Below are 14,751 nucleotides of genomic sequence, written 5' to 3'. Positions count from 1 at the left end.
GGGCGTCCCGGAAGGACATCCACAGATATTCTCCCTTCCTCATCCCCACTCCCCCCGCCCCGCCCCCGCGCTCCTAGAATGGCGGAGAGGGACCCGTGTTCCGGCAAATCCCATCTCTCCTGCCCCAGTTTCGGCGAGCGGGCCTTTCCCTTCGTGAGTTCTCCCCAGTGTCCGTATCGCAGACGGGTTGTGAGGCTGAAGTACAGCGCGTCTATCGGAGCACCCTGAATGGGATCGCTGGGAGGCCCTCGTGGTTGTCACGGGCCCCGTTCTCTCCTCTCTGGGCCATCTACAACTTAAAATGTGACCGAGGAAAGAAGACCGCCATAAAAATCGGCATTCGAGAATGCTTGTCTAATGATCATCAGGATCTGGCCCCTGCCTCTGGATCTTCATTCATCCATCGCGATGTCACCGTCATCTGACCCCCTCCCCACACGCCAGTCCTAGGCAAACCCAGACCTTCTGTCTCCTCTTTGGAACTGTCTCTTCCCACGTGCCCTTTCTCTCCCCCCACTTATCCTTCAGAATCTCGTTCATAAATCACGTCGTCCCTGAAGCCACTCTGAATTGCCCTTGAATTAGTGGGCTCCCAGCTGGGAGCCTGTGAGCCCTTCGGCTGCCTTCATTATTTTGATACCTGTACTGAAGTCTGTGACCCATCTGGGCGGAGGTATTTCAGACAGTGATTTACGATCCTTGCATCCCCGAAGTCTAGCATGGAGTAGACATTAAGTATTTCCTAAATGAAGGAATGTCTGAACTAGCTCTTAAAAGGAGAAGCTCTACCCCCTCTGGAAGTAAGACCCTACTAACAATTTCTAGTTAACCAGATTTGCTTCAGAAGCCATGCTCAGAGCCCTTGATTAATATGTGTTTTAAACAGTAGGAGTGAAGAAAGCATTCCTTATTCAAATTTAGGCGACTGAAAAGGAAAGCAGGAGGAATAGAGAAAAGAAACCACTGACACCAGAGATTTAATTGTCACACTTTTATTAAGGAAACTTCCCCATAATAAGTGAAGAGGTAGTTCATAGTATGTCTAACATACAACAGATTTAGAACAGCTATTCACCAGCTGAAATAAAATATTCTGGTTTGTTTAGGACAATATTTTAGAAGTGGTGACATTGGTCACCCTCCATTTATAGATCTTCTAATAAAGAAACTAAAACAAAACCACATCTGATTTACCTCAGAGCCACTTCAGTTTGGAGTTTGTCTTTAAAATTAAATAATAAATAAATAACGGTGACACACAGTAATTTTTTAAAAACCAAACTATGGTAAAGAGAGTTCTTTTTAGTTAGCCTAGGGATCCATAAAATACAAATGCAGAATGACTTAAGGTTTAAAAAATCTTCCTCCTCTATAAGAATAGGACTAGTTTTGAAAATCATCTTCCCTTATAAAATGTATTTGATATCAGTTAACTTGACCACTTTGCAATACAATCTATAACATGTATAAACAAAGGAGAAAAGTCAAGTCCCTCCAAAATTAAGGAAATGTCTCACAGAAACAGAACACCTCTCCAGCCAAGAAATGGAGGAGACTGTAAATCACTTTAGTGGTTTGCAGCTGCAAAAGGTGGGAATTAGAATTTTTACTTATAAAAAACCATCAAGATGCTGATTTTAAGTAATCAAAGGAAGCAAGGCATTTTCTTTATTATTCCTAGTTTAAATCACCTTATCTAAGACCACACAAGACCGTTTGAGACCATAAGCTCTGTGATGGCAGAGACCGTTAGCAATCTTACCTTCATATCCTCAGTATCTAGCATAGTGCCTGGCAACAAATGTGCCCAATAAATGCTTCTCAACTACTGAATGAACCCAGAAATCGTCTCCAACCAAAGAGACCAATCTTACTTGAACCCATGTCTTTTAGTTTTCAAACCAGTAACAAAAACGGGATATGAATGTAAGCAAAGAAAGCACTCCAACTTGAAATTTCCCTATGGTGAAATGATGTTCAGAAAAACATCGGCTAACATATTAATGTCTCATCGTTGCATAGACTTGGTACTCTTTGGCTGGATCATATAAAAATCAAAATGCTAGGTAGCATCATTAGACCATAAAAATGAGTGACCTTAGGCATAAGATACCTATTGGTCTTATCACTCAATTTTATTCTCATTTTAAGTGTTTTAACAAAAGGTTGAAATTGTAACTCAAATCAGATTCACATGTAAATGCATTAAATTATAACAACTTGAAGAATTCCCTGTGACTATTCAAGTTAAACTTCAGTTTTGGTTTATCTGTACATGCATTCTCATAGCTCAAAAATAAGAACAGAAAATCCTGATGGAAACTAAATAAACACTGCTTCCAGACAAAAATCAGTTTCACATTTTGATCCTTCTCACATTATTCTTACTTGTCCTTTCCCTCCTTGACCACCACCTACCAAGTCAGTCAATTTCTTGAGAAGAATGTAATACTGACTCTAACTCCCCCCAAAACAAAAAACAAAAAAACCCCACATCCTTCCTGTGATGTTTTGTTTGCAAATTCCAGGCTGTCTCAAAAAGCCAACAGGGATTCCCAAAAGTGAAGCACAAACTGGGAGCTTTTTGCTAATATACTCTTGATCATGTACTGTATCTTTTTAAGCCAAGAGCTAGTGAGAAATAAGAAGACATTAGCTCATTCTTAGTCACTTCTCTACTTCGGCCAACCTTGGCCAGGCCACCTCTTTGAGCTTTGGATACCCCAACTTAAAAAAAAAGAGGCGGAGTATATGATTTCTTAAGATTCTCTAAGTACTCTAAGACTCCTATTACCTAAATCTAACTGATGAGCCAAAAGCTACTAAGACTCAAAATTTTATTTCTGAACTATAACATGTGCTTTAGGAAAAACACAGTTGTGTTTTGGGGAAAAAAATGGTGTTTTTCCATATTGGAAGATCAATTTTGTATTAGTGATCTATCAAACATGGCAAGGTGGGACTGTGTACCTTTATAGGAATATCTGAATGCAAAAACCTGATTGCTCCTCTGTGATCCACTTTTTTCATCCATTTGGAAACTAGTGTACAGGAAGAAATGAGAATTCAGAGATTACACCAGATAAAACTGTGAAGGCCAAACTCCCCTTTCTGATGGTTAGCCCTCTAAAACAAAGTCCGGAGACGGACCCCCAAATAGCCCCTTTTTAGAGAGACCATTATACTTGAGCACATTTTAAGTGTGCCTGGAGCAATCCTGACTTCAAAAGCATCCACAAGTAAATTATACATTAATTATAAGCATTTGGCTTCTTTCTGGGAAGACCACCTATGTAAGTGCTATTATACAATTGTACTTCTGTCCTTTGTTAATTATGCTCCTCATGCTGATCCCTAACTACTGGTCTGTAGGTGTTGCTGAAAAGACTGTACTCTGGTCTATGTGAACCACTCAGTGACATGAAGTTGGGCCATAATACCATTTAAGAAAAGAGAACAACCCAAAACACTTCATAGCCAGTTGCAAGACAAGTACAAATGGTAGGAGGCAGATTCATTATCAGTAGGCAATTAACAGTAGGCAACCAGAAGTTCTATCACATATTCAGGCCAAGAGCAGTATCACCTTGTACCTCAGCCTATTTTTTTCGGCCAAAGAAAAATACTACTCACTTCTCTTAGCATAGCATCTATTAGTGGACTGTAGGTGATGTTATTAACTTATCGGTACCTTCAGAATGTGCCCAGTGAAAAGCCTAAAATAGTGTCAGTCTAAGACAAAAGTCAATGTTAGGTAGACAAATGGAATACTCCTTGGGAAAGGAGAACAGGCAACACGGGATAAATAATTCAAAACACAAAATGGAAGAGGGCAAAAGGAAGGCAAGACCACTCCAAGTGGTAAGTTGCCTGGTCTGTTAGTGCTTTGACTCACCCCTACAACCCGCACAGAGGATTTGGAGAAGTCAGACTATCAAAATCACTCCTAAAAAGACTCAAGACTATTGCCACATTTTCAGTCCATTCTAAGTTGTGAGCATAAAGCCCCTAATCAATTCACACACGCACTATCATTTCTCAAGTTCAGGACAGCTTGGGCCAGTTTACCTGCATCCAGGACCTGTGTTGCATCAGGCTGTGGCTGACACCCTTTAGAGTCTGTGACTGTTGTACATGCAAAAGAATCAAAATCCACTGTGAGGTCTTGCACATTTCTTTCATTGGCATTATCAAAGCTGTTTTTGCCATGCAGCTGTTTAAGATGTTTCCTCAAAACTGGCTTATGTGCAAAAACCATGTCACAATAGTTACACTTATGGGGCTTATCTCCACTGTGAAGGTTAAGATGATCCTGTAAGGAACACTTCTGAGAAAAGGTTTTCCCACAGATCTTACACTGGAAAGGTTTAATGCCGGCATGCACACGCATGTGTCGATGAAGGTTGCCTTTCTGAGTAAAAGTCTTGCCGCAGAGTAGACACATAAAGAGTTTGTGCATTTTTAAATGGTTGGCGTAGTTCTCCAGGTGACGAAACACCCTGGTACACTTTGGACACTGGTGATGCCACTGTAGGCCTTTGTCTACACCTCGAATATTAGGCCCAAAGACATCTTTTGAGGCCATGATGATATTATCACTGCCTGTGTAAGAAAGGGCATAATTGTGGAGATGGTTTTGTTCTATTTCACTTACTCTGTTTTCCACAGTTGAATTTATCAGGGAATGCTGGGGCTCTGATGAATGTAAAGCAGTGGGTTCAGAAGAAATAAACTGGTTCTGATCTTTTTTACTTCTAACCTCGGATACATCCCCAATAGATTCTACCTTAACAATCTGAATATCACTGTCCTCCATATCCATACTGTCTTCAGATGGATGAACACAAGGTGAATCCTGCTTTGGGGAGCCTCTGGCATCTCCCTGCTGTTCTTTTGACTGGGGAGAAGCACTCTGCGGTTCACATCCCTCTTTACTATCCATTGGTTGTTTTGGCTTTATAAACTTCCACAAGGCCTGCGTGCACCGCTCTACAATGTGGCTCATCTGAAGAAAACTTGCCGCAGTCAAGTAATTGACCAGTTCCATCTCAGGGAATTCCAGCACACCACTATAACAGGATAAGAGCAATTGTCTCCCCACTTCGGAACTCTGCAATATGGAGATTTTCACCTCTCTGGAATCATTCAGTAAAAACTGGTCTCTTAGGAAGGGGGAACCTGCAGCAAACACAATTTTATGCCCCTGTACCTCAATATCATCTATGAGAACTGTAACATCACAAAATTTATTCTCTTCTCTTAATTTGTTCATTTTTTGTAACATTGAATCTCCATAATTTTCAAACTTGAAGTGAAGGAGATCTGATCTTTCAGACATTTTGGCAGACCTAAAGAACAGAAATGTAAAAAGGATGAATTTAAGAAAATTCAAACAATTAAGAAACCTGGATTTTTCCTTCCAAAAACAAATCTGTGTTGACATATCTCTTTGTATGTATCCAAATGAAATTTTCCTTGAAAGAGGAAGCTAGTGTGACTGCTTTCAAAGGCTGTGAAAAATTATTCCATATCAAGTATCAATTGCACCTAAGGAGTAGACTTGTATCACTGTAAATAGTTTGGCATCCATTCAACTTCTTAAGATACTTAATACAAGAATAGTGCTTACTCTAAAAGCATTTTTTCCACTCCTCAAATGAGAATTCTATAGGGTTTCAAAAACATACTAAAAACATCCCAACAAGTAGCAAAGTAACTTTTTTTTTTTTTTTTTTTGCATGATACCGTGAACCTGCTTCTTCAAAGGCAAAAAAGAAGAATCTCCCTTTGCTTTCTACTTTAAAGAACTGTAGGGGCGCCTGGGTGGCTCAGTGGGTTCAGCCCCTGCCTTCGGCTCAGGTCATGATCTCAGGGTTCTGGAATTGAGTCCCGCATCGGGCTCTCTGCTCAGCAGGGAGCCTGCTTCCCTCTCTCTCTCTCTGCCTGCCTCTCCATCTACTTGTGATTTCTCTCTGTCAAATAAATAAATAAAATCTTAAAAAAAAAAAAAGAAAGAACTGTAGTGACCTTGCTTGCCCCAATCCTGGGTAAACACTCTTCTATTTAAACTGATGTGCATTTATTCATACAAGCATTTGCAATAAACGGAATGTAAAGGGACAATGTTTAGACAGTGTCAAAGATACAAGTCTTTATCCTGTGCATTTTGGACAAATCTAAATTCTCAAGCAGCATTTCTTGATATAGAAAGTAAATTAAATATTTTATATAGAAAAACCAGATGAGCCACTTGGTGGGAATCTGAGCAGGAATAAAGTCAATCAAATTAATAGCTTATAGATTCTGGTTTTTTTCTTCTTTACTCCTCTTTATCCATCATTACTCATCAACTGGACTACTAGAACAGGATCATAAATGCTTATTGGGTTCCAGCTTCTATTTCTTCTAATACAACTTCTACACCACATGTTAACTTTCAAAAACACTGGATCTGACTAGATCCAACCCTGCCTAAAATCCTTCTGTGACTTCCCATTGTCTCCTGGATGAAGACTAACCTTGGAGTATAAACTGATGAATTAAACACAATAATAATTAATTAAGGTAAATAATAATAATTAAGGTAAACATTGGGATAACCATTCAACCATGGATAAGGTGTCTGCCAAACTCTTTGCCTATCTCTCCCTTATATAGCAATTCCTCCGGAGAAAGTTTCTATGTTCTGATTCTATACTCCCTAAATGATTTTCTGATAAATTGGCTTCCCATGTTTCTCTCCAAAGGGAAGGATGAAATGGCTATGTGAACATGATAATTCCAGTCCACCAGTCATTGTAAAAATAATAAACGGACCCTCTGTTTATACACCAGTCTCATGTGAGTGACATCAGTAGGTATATCAGCTCTATCCTTGAAAAACAGCTCTACAATCTTAGCGCATCAATAAATTCACCTTGAACTTTGTGCATTCATCAACTCCATAGTTGAGAGTCACAAGAGACAATCAGCTGTAATTGATCAAATATAGATCCTGAAGATTAATCTTTATAATCTTATCTTCTATAACAGTGACTTACCAAGGCTCATAGAACCCAGCTCCTGAAGCAAAGTCCAGGTCCTACAATGCTCAGTGCCTGGTGCATGACAGCACTCTATTGACTCCAGGCCTTAGCTCAGTTATCTTTTTTCTTTCTTTCTTTCTCCTTCTCCTCCTCTCCTCTCCCCTGCACCCCTTCCTCCCTCTTTCTTTTCTTTCTCTCTTTCTTCTTTTTAATATTTTATTTATTGGGGGGGGGGAGATCACAGAGTGGGAGGGAGAAGCAGACTGGCCGCTGAGTGGAGTGCCCGATGTAGGGCTTGATCCCAGGACCCTGAGATCATGACCTGAGTCGAAGGCGGACTCAACCAAATGAGCCACCCAGGCACCCCAGCACAGTTACTTCTTTAGTTTAAAATACTACTCCTAGTCATTTCTGACTGACTTTCTTTTCCTTCCTTCCTTCCAAGTAATCTCCACACCAAATGCAGGGCTCATACTTGTGACCCCAAGAGCAAGAGTGGGATACTCTCAACTGAGCCAGTCAGGTGGCCCATCACTCCTTTATTTCTTGAGATGCCCCTACCTAACGTCTTAGACTGGAACAGTTGTCTCTACTGGACCCACAGTACAGCACCTCTACAATAACACTCAGAATACTTTATTAAGTACTTGTTCCTTCTCCTCCAAACTGCAAGCTTCATGACATTAGAGGGAAACATCATCTCACTCAATGAGGCTGATGCTGGAAACCTGCATCTTCTACGGCAAAACACTTCCCTTTTGCTTCAAATTCTACTTACTGCAGCCACATTACCAGCCAGACCATCTTCTGTTCAAACTGCTGTATCTTCCCCTAAACTAATATTGTACTAAACACACAGGAGGTGCTCAGTTTGTGTTTATTGGACCTATAGAATTTGACAGTGGAAGGAAGAAAGAACTGCTGTTGAAAATGAGGCCCTGAGAGCCTAGAAAGGAACGAAAATGGGAATTCCGAGTAAGGAAAAATAATAATATATTTTGAAGAACTTGGTAATTGACTAGATACAGAAAATGAGAGAGAGAGAGAAAAAAAAAGGAATGTATAAAGATTCCAAACTTAAGAGTTCAGCTGAATGAAACTGTCATTGGAAGAAAGGTGAAATGTAGGAAGGAGAACTGGCATGGTTTATTAACAAAAACAGACATGCAGAAATTATAAAGCTTTTCCTTTGTATGGCATCCTGAATGCACAGGTAATGAATTATCACAATAAAGATGAGAAAGGAAGGACATACAGAAGCAAATGCTGTATGAGAGAAAAGATGGTGAATATCAAATAAAAAGGAAAAATCTAGGAAATACAAGAAACATATTAATAAAGAAAGCAGCAAAATTATATAATCACTGGTTAGTCTGAGCAATTACAGTGGCCTCATACATTCATTCTGGCAACAGTGAATGCCTGAATTTATAACTGTAAGTTATAAAATTGCCTGTTGCTTCAAGTGGCCAACAAAAGGAGCATTCTTTTTTTAGAGTTTAGCTTGTCCTGAGTCTACCCTCAGGTCAGTATTTTCTGACACACACCCAACAATGATCATTAATGCCTTCCATCTATAGGATGATAATACTCAGAGTGCATTAGATAACTATTCTCAAGGGTAATTGTTCCTTGGAGCTTCAAAGATGAGGAGCTGGAGTACTTCTATCAGTCTCAAGAAACTTAACAGCAGGAGCAGCCCAATAGGTATGTACCCCAGGAAAGTGCTTGCTTTGATTTCTCTGCTACAGTCCAAGAATGTGAGGAAAATTTGTTCTGTTTAAGAAGTTTTGCCTAGTATGTGTCAGTATACTCCACTGGCTGCCTTTGATAAACTCTTATTTCTGGACCACACAGTTTATCCCTTTAATTGATTCCTGACACTAATTTCTCTTTTCAATACAATATTAGTTATTTGAGGGCAAGGACCAAGTGTTACTTTACACACAACTCATTCAACAAATCCAGCAGAATAATTAACTCTTTAATGTCCCCTGTAAAATTATTATTGTGCTATGGAAGAGAGGCCCTTCATTATCACCATATTCTCTTTTGAGTGTTCTGGGAGAAAATTCCTTTCTAGCGTTTGTTACCAAACTAGTTTTGACAATGTAAACCCAAATTTTAAACAATTTTTTTTTACTTTAAAAAAATGTCAAAATGAAAAGGAATAATTGTTTCTTATAAACCGGTTTAATGAAAGAAAAAGGATAGCTAATCTTTACTGAATCCTTGCTATGTCCAAGGTAAAGTGCTAAGTGCTTTACTAAATTGACCCACCTAATCCTCAAAATCTCCAGGAGGTAGGTATTATTAGCATCCCCACACTGCATATGAGGAAGCCCAATCTTGGAGGATATAAGTAACTTACTCAACTTATGAGAGGTGGAAAATATTAAGTGTTAGAGCTGGAACTTGGGCCCAAGCTACGTGATGCTAAAGTCCATGTATGAAACAAAAGGACTAGCTGAAGTTCTACCCCATGAATAATGTTAACTATGTAACTGTTCAGACCTCCCTCCTCATATCCATTCGGCTGTACATTTAATGATTTTCATACTTTTGTGTATTGAGTTATGCTTCAACAAAAGGTTTATGTTTAAAAACAGAGTAGGATGTAAGGCCAAATTTGTGTCAAGTAAAGAGGACTTTAACAGTAAGCCTTTTATGTACTAGTCATATTCTTTATTTTTCTTTTAAATATTTTATTTATTTATTTGACACAGAGACAGAGATCACAAGCAGGCAGAAAGACAGGCAGAGAGAGGGAAGCAGGCTCCCGACTGAGCAGAGAGCCCGACACGGGGCTCCATCCCAGGACCCTGGGATCATGACCCGAGCCAAAGGCAGAGACTTAACCCACTGAGCCACCCAGGAGCCCCTGTACTAGTCGTATTCTTGATTGCAATTATTCCCTTATCCTTGTTTTACATTTCTCACCTATTTTCACTTTGTTATTTTTCAATCTTTTGTGTATTTATATACTAAGTCTGAATACCATTTGCAAATAACCATAATTCTAAGTACAGTAGCAGTTATTTGTAAGTTTCATAAAAATCACTCACATAATGCTAGGTTATAAAAGAGCTTTGAGTAACTGAAAGTAAAGAACTTAATCAGATAGAATAGAGACTTGGTCCCACATTCTGTTGATCCCTCAGAATGACTTCCAAATTCTCTCTCTTTAATCTGTCTGTCTTTGCCATGGTTCAAGTCCTTATCATCTATTGCCTAGATGACTACAACTAAAGCTGAATAGTGCTAAGTTTCTTTTAGCACCTTTTTTTTTTAAAGATTTTATTTATTTGAGAGAGAGAGCAGAGTGAGAGAGAGAGAGGACATGAATGGGGGTGGAGGACCAGAGGGAGGAGAAGCTGACTTGGGACTCGACCCCTGGACACTGGGATTGTGATCTGAGCTGGCAAACTCCCAACTGAGCCCCCCAGGTGCCCTGATTTCACACTTGTATCTTTTCCCTTTTTTATTATTTTTTATTTTTTTTTAAAGATTTTATTTATTTATTTGACAAAGAGAGATCACAAGTAGGCAGAGAGGCAGGCAGAGAGGGAGAAGCAGGCTCTCCACTGAGCGGGGAGCCCAACAGGGGGCTCCATCCCAGGACTCTGGGATCATGACCTGAGCTGAAGACAGAAGTTTAAAGGACTGAGCCACCCAGCTGCCCCTATTAGCAAGCTGTGAATGACCTATTTATCAAACATTGGTGTAATAGGAATATTTTCACTTAAGACCCTTTTCTCTTTGTTATATTTATACAGTTCTTTCATAATTATCTCCATAACAAATGTGCCAACTAACCTGAAAATTCCCCTCGTTCAAACAGGAGTAACCAAAAAGGATCAGTGGATGTTCTAAGTTGGACAATGTTTACTGCTCTGCTACAGGTAGTGAGAAAATATCAAAGTTTCTTTTTCAAATACCTCTAATTATAAGGAAAAATTTTCGATCCCACATAATAAACTCCCAAAGCTATATGTCAGTCTTATTTTGTCATCTACCTCATAGAAATAACCTTATCTTTCAACTTAGTACTCATAATACCTGGAAATGTTTGTTTCTCACTAACACCATACTCCATTTTTCAAAAAGGTTGCATTACATCACAATCTTTCTCTCTACAAACCTCAATCTCTTTCTTCATTTGGGTAACTTTCATGACACTACATTGTCCAAGTTATCAATCTTTTGTTTTATTTTTATTTTTAACTGTAAGTCTAAAGTTCTCTTCCCCAACCATCTTCCACTTACTACTGAAAAAGTTTAGTACTTTTTGATTCTTCCTTCCACTTGAAAAACAATACTTCTATATGCCTAGCCCCAGAAAATATAAGCTATGTTTCTTACACATAAACTCTACATGTTGTTTGGCAACTTTTTTTTTCATTTATTGTTTCGACAGCTATACATGTTGAATATAGATCTAGTTCATTCTTTCAAACTGTTGTACAGAAATGGTCAAGTTGCTTAACTACTGGCCTCAGCTTTCCATCATTCTTTTGCTTGTTTGCTCTTCAAGGATCCAATAAATTGTGTAAAGGTAAGTATATCCTTCAAAGCTTAGTCCTTGATTTTTTGCTGTTTTTTTCAAGGCTTACTCCTCAGAAAGCCCATCTGGTTTCTCAATGTTTTATTTACATTCTCTATTTAAAAAAAAAAAAATCCCTAAATCCCCATCCTTATGGCCAACCTTAACCAAACTTAACTTTACCTCAGGTTACTCAACAGTACCTGCCCTAGGCTCCTATTCTATCACTTGAGATGTGTGACACCTAAACTCCTTCACCGTCTGAAACTCAGTAAGTAAAAAATAAAAATTAATGGAGAATGACTCTGAGAACAGTGGACATGAAGGCAAGGATACCTGTAGTACGCTATTACTCTAACAGATCAAGATCGAAATAATGAGGGCTTGAATACTGACAACAATCATATGGATACAGAGAGGAAAACAGATTTGAGAGGTATTTCAAAGAACATCAGTGATGGACTTGGTGACCAAGGTGGGGTTAAGAAAGGACAGTTTAAGATGACTCCAAGACCTCTGATTTGAATGACTAGATTAATTTGACACAGTGTCACTCATTAGCTAAGGAATACTGGAGGGGATGATCATCTGTCTGGTCTTAAAATGATGAGCCGAAGAATCTTACATGACACGATGGGGAAGATTCATTAGCTAGCTGGATAGAGACTGAATTTAAAGAGACTTGATTAAAGATAGTAAGTGATAGATGAAAGCATGGGATAAACTGACCTAATTGTGAAAGAAACTGACCTAAAGAGGCATTGATTGGAAGAGGATATAAGACAGAGGGAAATAAAAAGCAAATATGTAATATAAACATACACCCATTACTTACCTTCTCAATTAGGATCTCTTTCCAAGCCTTCCATTTTTTAATCAATGAACCTATCTTTTCTTAAAAATTTCCCACTCCTTTCACTACCATATTCAGTCACTGCTTAATGCAGTGGATAAAACTATGGATTCTGGAGCTATACTTCCTAGAAGGAAAATATTGCTCAACCACTTACTAGCTGTGTGACCCCGGGGCAAGTTACTTAACCCCTTCTGTGCTTCATTTTTCCCATCTGTCAAATAGTGATACTTCATAGTGTTGCTATGGAAAATTAAAAATTAAATTATTGTTTAAAAGAGCTTAGAACAGTATCTGGAATGTGCTTGATAAGCATTTGCTAGGTGAAGAAACAAATAAAGCCTGCCAATTTTCTTTGTGAAACACTTCACATGTATAGCCTTTTCTCATTCTCATTTAACACCAAACTAGTTGAGGTCTCCATTATTTCATAAATTACACCTCATCACTCTACTAAAATTGCTTTTTAAAAGGTCTCTAAAGATCTCTCTCTATCTCTCTCTCTTTTTTTAAAGTAATTTCTATGCCCAACATGGGGCTTGAACTCATGATCCCAAGATCAAAAGTTGCAAGCTCTACTGACTGAGCCAGCCAGGTGCCCCACTAATGATGTCTTACTACAGAAACGCAATCTTTCCCCCCATCCCTCATTCCCGAAATGCTCTGCACAAATTGTCCCATTGGACCCTTCCCAAAATTCCCTTCTCTTGATTCTGGGTCTTCTTGGTTGTTGGAACCCTATACTTTTATACATAATCCCCTACATCTGTTTTTGCTATCCCACCAATTAATTCCTCTTTTTGCTTCATAAATGCATTCCCCCCAAAATATTCCCATATTTCTCAATACTTCCTTCCTGATGCCAAATATTACCACAGCTTGCATTTCTATGCCAATGACTCAAACTTTTACCTCTAGCCACAACACTGAGGTTAAGCTGCAGATTTGCATTTCCAACTCTATAGTGGACAGTTTTATGTGGCTATTCTATTATACCTTTAATTCAACATGTCCAAAAAAATATTTTTTTTTGTAATTTACTTGTAATCTTGTAATTTATTTGTAAACTTGTAATCTAGAAGTTTATGGTTTTATTGCTGATATTAGCATCAACATTCTTCAAATGCCAAAGGCCGAAAACCTAGGAAGCAGCTTTGTTACATCTTTCTCCCCCAGCATTCAATTTATTATGGAGTTATTATACCATTCACTTAAGCATACTTCCCTTCTTTCCAGTAACACTGTCATAACTCCATTTCAGGCTTCCTTAACTAGGCTAATTTCATTACTTCTTCAAAAGAATTTCCAGGAAGAGTACCTAGACATTAATTGAAGAGTCCGTATCAGCTTAGAGACATTTCTTTTCTATAAGCTGACTTCTAGAACAACATTGCTTTCTACATTGCAAATCTGACTATGTAAGTCTCCCACTTAAAACTCTTTTAAAACTACCTAACTCCTTTAGGATTAAACCTTTCACTATCTGGACCTCAGCCTACTTTCCCAGATACGTATCTCCTCCAACACACAAGAGCCCCCTACTTCCTCCTCTTCACTCCTCAGTCATTCCTTCAAAGCTTTGCGAACTGTTCCTTCTGCCTGAAGAGCTCTTCTCCACTTTATCCTCTGCAAAAAGTGTAATTCAGACGTCACCTTCTTTCCTCAGCCTTCCCTGCAACTGCCCGTTGGGTAGTTCACACATACATGCCTGATACATAAATCGCAGGAGCAACTATTTGTTTATATCTGGCTCCCAAACTTGACCCTGGAATACTGAAAGGGTATCTTAAGAAGCCCCAGTACCTAGCATAGCGCAAGTAATAGGAAAGATGCTGTGGCCACCGGCCAATCTGGGGGAAACCCCGGCAAAAGGGTAACCTAGGTCAGCATGCATAGTGAATCCAGCGGGTTGGCACCGAGGCCTTGCCAGGGCCTCAACTCTTGCACTTCCTACAAGATGCCAGAATCAGGCGTCCAAGCCAACCACTGGGCCCTCAGCTGGGGTCCCAGGAGGAGGTCCCTGGGGCACAGTTAGGCGCCCCAGTCCAGACGCCGGGAAGAAAAAGGGGCGGGGCACAGCGTGGGCCGGGCCAAGGCTTCCTTAAGTCCCACCGGGCCTAGGCCAGCTCCTCGCCTCCATCCCAGAGCAGGTCCCGGCCAATCCAGGGCCCCAAGGGGGCTCCCTCTTGAGAGACCCCGTACCCCTGCCCGGCGCTCCGGCCGCCTCCGCACTTACAGACCCGGGGGAAAGCCACCGTCTGGATCCGGCACCGCCAGGAGCTCCGGCCCCTCGGGGCTCCGGGAAGGGGGAGGGGCAGGGAACCCGAGCC

At 39.8% G+C, this 14,751-nt stretch overlaps 1 protein-coding gene across 2 annotated transcripts; it reads right to left on the bottom strand.

Annotated features, from left to right (window-relative positions):
• Positions 1 to 976: 976 nt before the first annotated feature.
• On the bottom strand, positions 977 to 14,743 carry ZBTB26 (zinc finger and BTB domain containing 26). Of its 2 annotated transcripts, none has more exons than XM_044264958.1 (2): positions 14,658 to 14,743; positions 977 to 5,348 (listed from the first exon to the last, which is right to left on the bottom strand). In XM_044264958.1, exon 2 carries the CDS (start codon positions 5,336 to 5,338, stop codon positions 4,013 to 4,015), a length of 1,326 nt encoding a protein of 441 aa, XP_044120893.1. In that variant the 5' UTR covers positions 5,339 to 5,348; positions 14,658 to 14,743; the 3' UTR covers positions 977 to 4,012. The 2 variants fall into 2 exon arrangements, with proteins under 2 accessions (XP_044120893.1, XP_044120894.1); XM_044264959.1 differs by having other exon boundaries at positions 14,662 to 14,743.
• Positions 14,744 to 14,751: the final 8 nt, after the last annotated feature.

The sequence above is a fragment of the Neovison vison genome, chromosome 9 (genome assembly GCF_020171115.1).
Source record: "Neovison vison isolate M4711 chromosome 9, ASM_NN_V1, whole genome shotgun sequence".
NCBI lineage: Eukaryota > Metazoa > Chordata > Mammalia > Carnivora > Mustelidae > Neogale > Neogale vison.
The sequence above is the reverse complement of the archived record's forward strand: the minus strand, read 5'-3'. Positions and strand labels throughout refer to the sequence as shown.

Excerpts from the sequence above, each read along its gene's own strand:
- ZBTB26 (XM_044264958.1), bottom strand. The coding sequence starts at position 5,338 with ATGTCTGAAAGATCAGATCTCCTTCACTTCAAGTTTGAAAATTATGGA.